The sequence below is a fragment of the Plasmodium reichenowi genome, chromosome 12 (assembly GCF_001601855.1).
Source record: "Plasmodium reichenowi strain SY57 chromosome 12, whole genome shotgun sequence".
Classification (NCBI taxonomy): Eukaryota; Apicomplexa; class Aconoidasida; order Haemosporida; family Plasmodiidae; genus Plasmodium; species Plasmodium reichenowi.
The window spans coordinates 1,156,939-1,157,581 of NC_033657.1; the positions used below are offsets into that span (position 1 = coordinate 1,156,939).

At 11.4% G+C, this 643-nt stretch overlaps 1 protein-coding gene across 1 annotated transcript in view; it reads left to right on the top strand.

The window, feature by feature from the left end:
• The window catches only part of PRSY57_1230200 (serine/threonine protein kinase RIO1, putative), a gene marked incomplete at both ends in the record, with an annotated part of 3,048 nt that extends 2,994 nt beyond the window's left edge, over positions 1 to 54 (top strand). The window contains one exon of the mRNA XM_012908721.2: positions 1 to 54. This exon is cut by the window's left edge and continues 2,994 nt beyond it. Coding sequence (XP_012764175.2) covers positions 1 to 54 — 54 coding nt within the window.
• Between the last annotated feature and the right edge of the window lie 589 nt (positions 55 to 643).

Consider the following 643-nt stretch of genomic DNA (forward strand, 5'->3'; position numbering starts at 1 on the left):
CGATGGTATTTTATCTTTACCAAATTTATCTCAACATTTTCAATATTGTTATGAATCCTTTTTTTTATATATTTTTATATTATTTTGATTTATTTCTTTAATGTATCCTTTATTAATTTATTTATTTTAAACTTATATAAGATTATAATTGTTTGTTGTTTTAATTAACTTTTAAAAAAATTTAAATATGGAAAGAGATAAATTGTTACATTCGTATTATTATTAATCATAAAAAAAAAAAAAAAAAATACATATGTATATATATATATATATATATATATATATATATAATATATATATTTTTTTTTTTCTGCAATTTCAAAATTTTATTTATTAAATCAAAGGGGAAATTTTTACAATTCAAGACAACATGTAAAAAACATTCAATTTTTTATAAGGTTCAATGGAAAATGAACTTTTTTTAAAAAACCTTTTGTTAATAAATCTTTAAACCTTGTTATACTTTTTTTTTTTTTTTTTTTTTTTTTTTTTTTATATATAACTTCTTTTTTTTTTTTTTTTTTTTTTTTTTTTTTTAAATTAATTTTTTTTAATAAATATTATTAATTATTTTTTTTTTGTTTTGTAAAAAATATATTTATATTTATATATATTTTTTTTTTTTATTTTTTAAAATAATTTT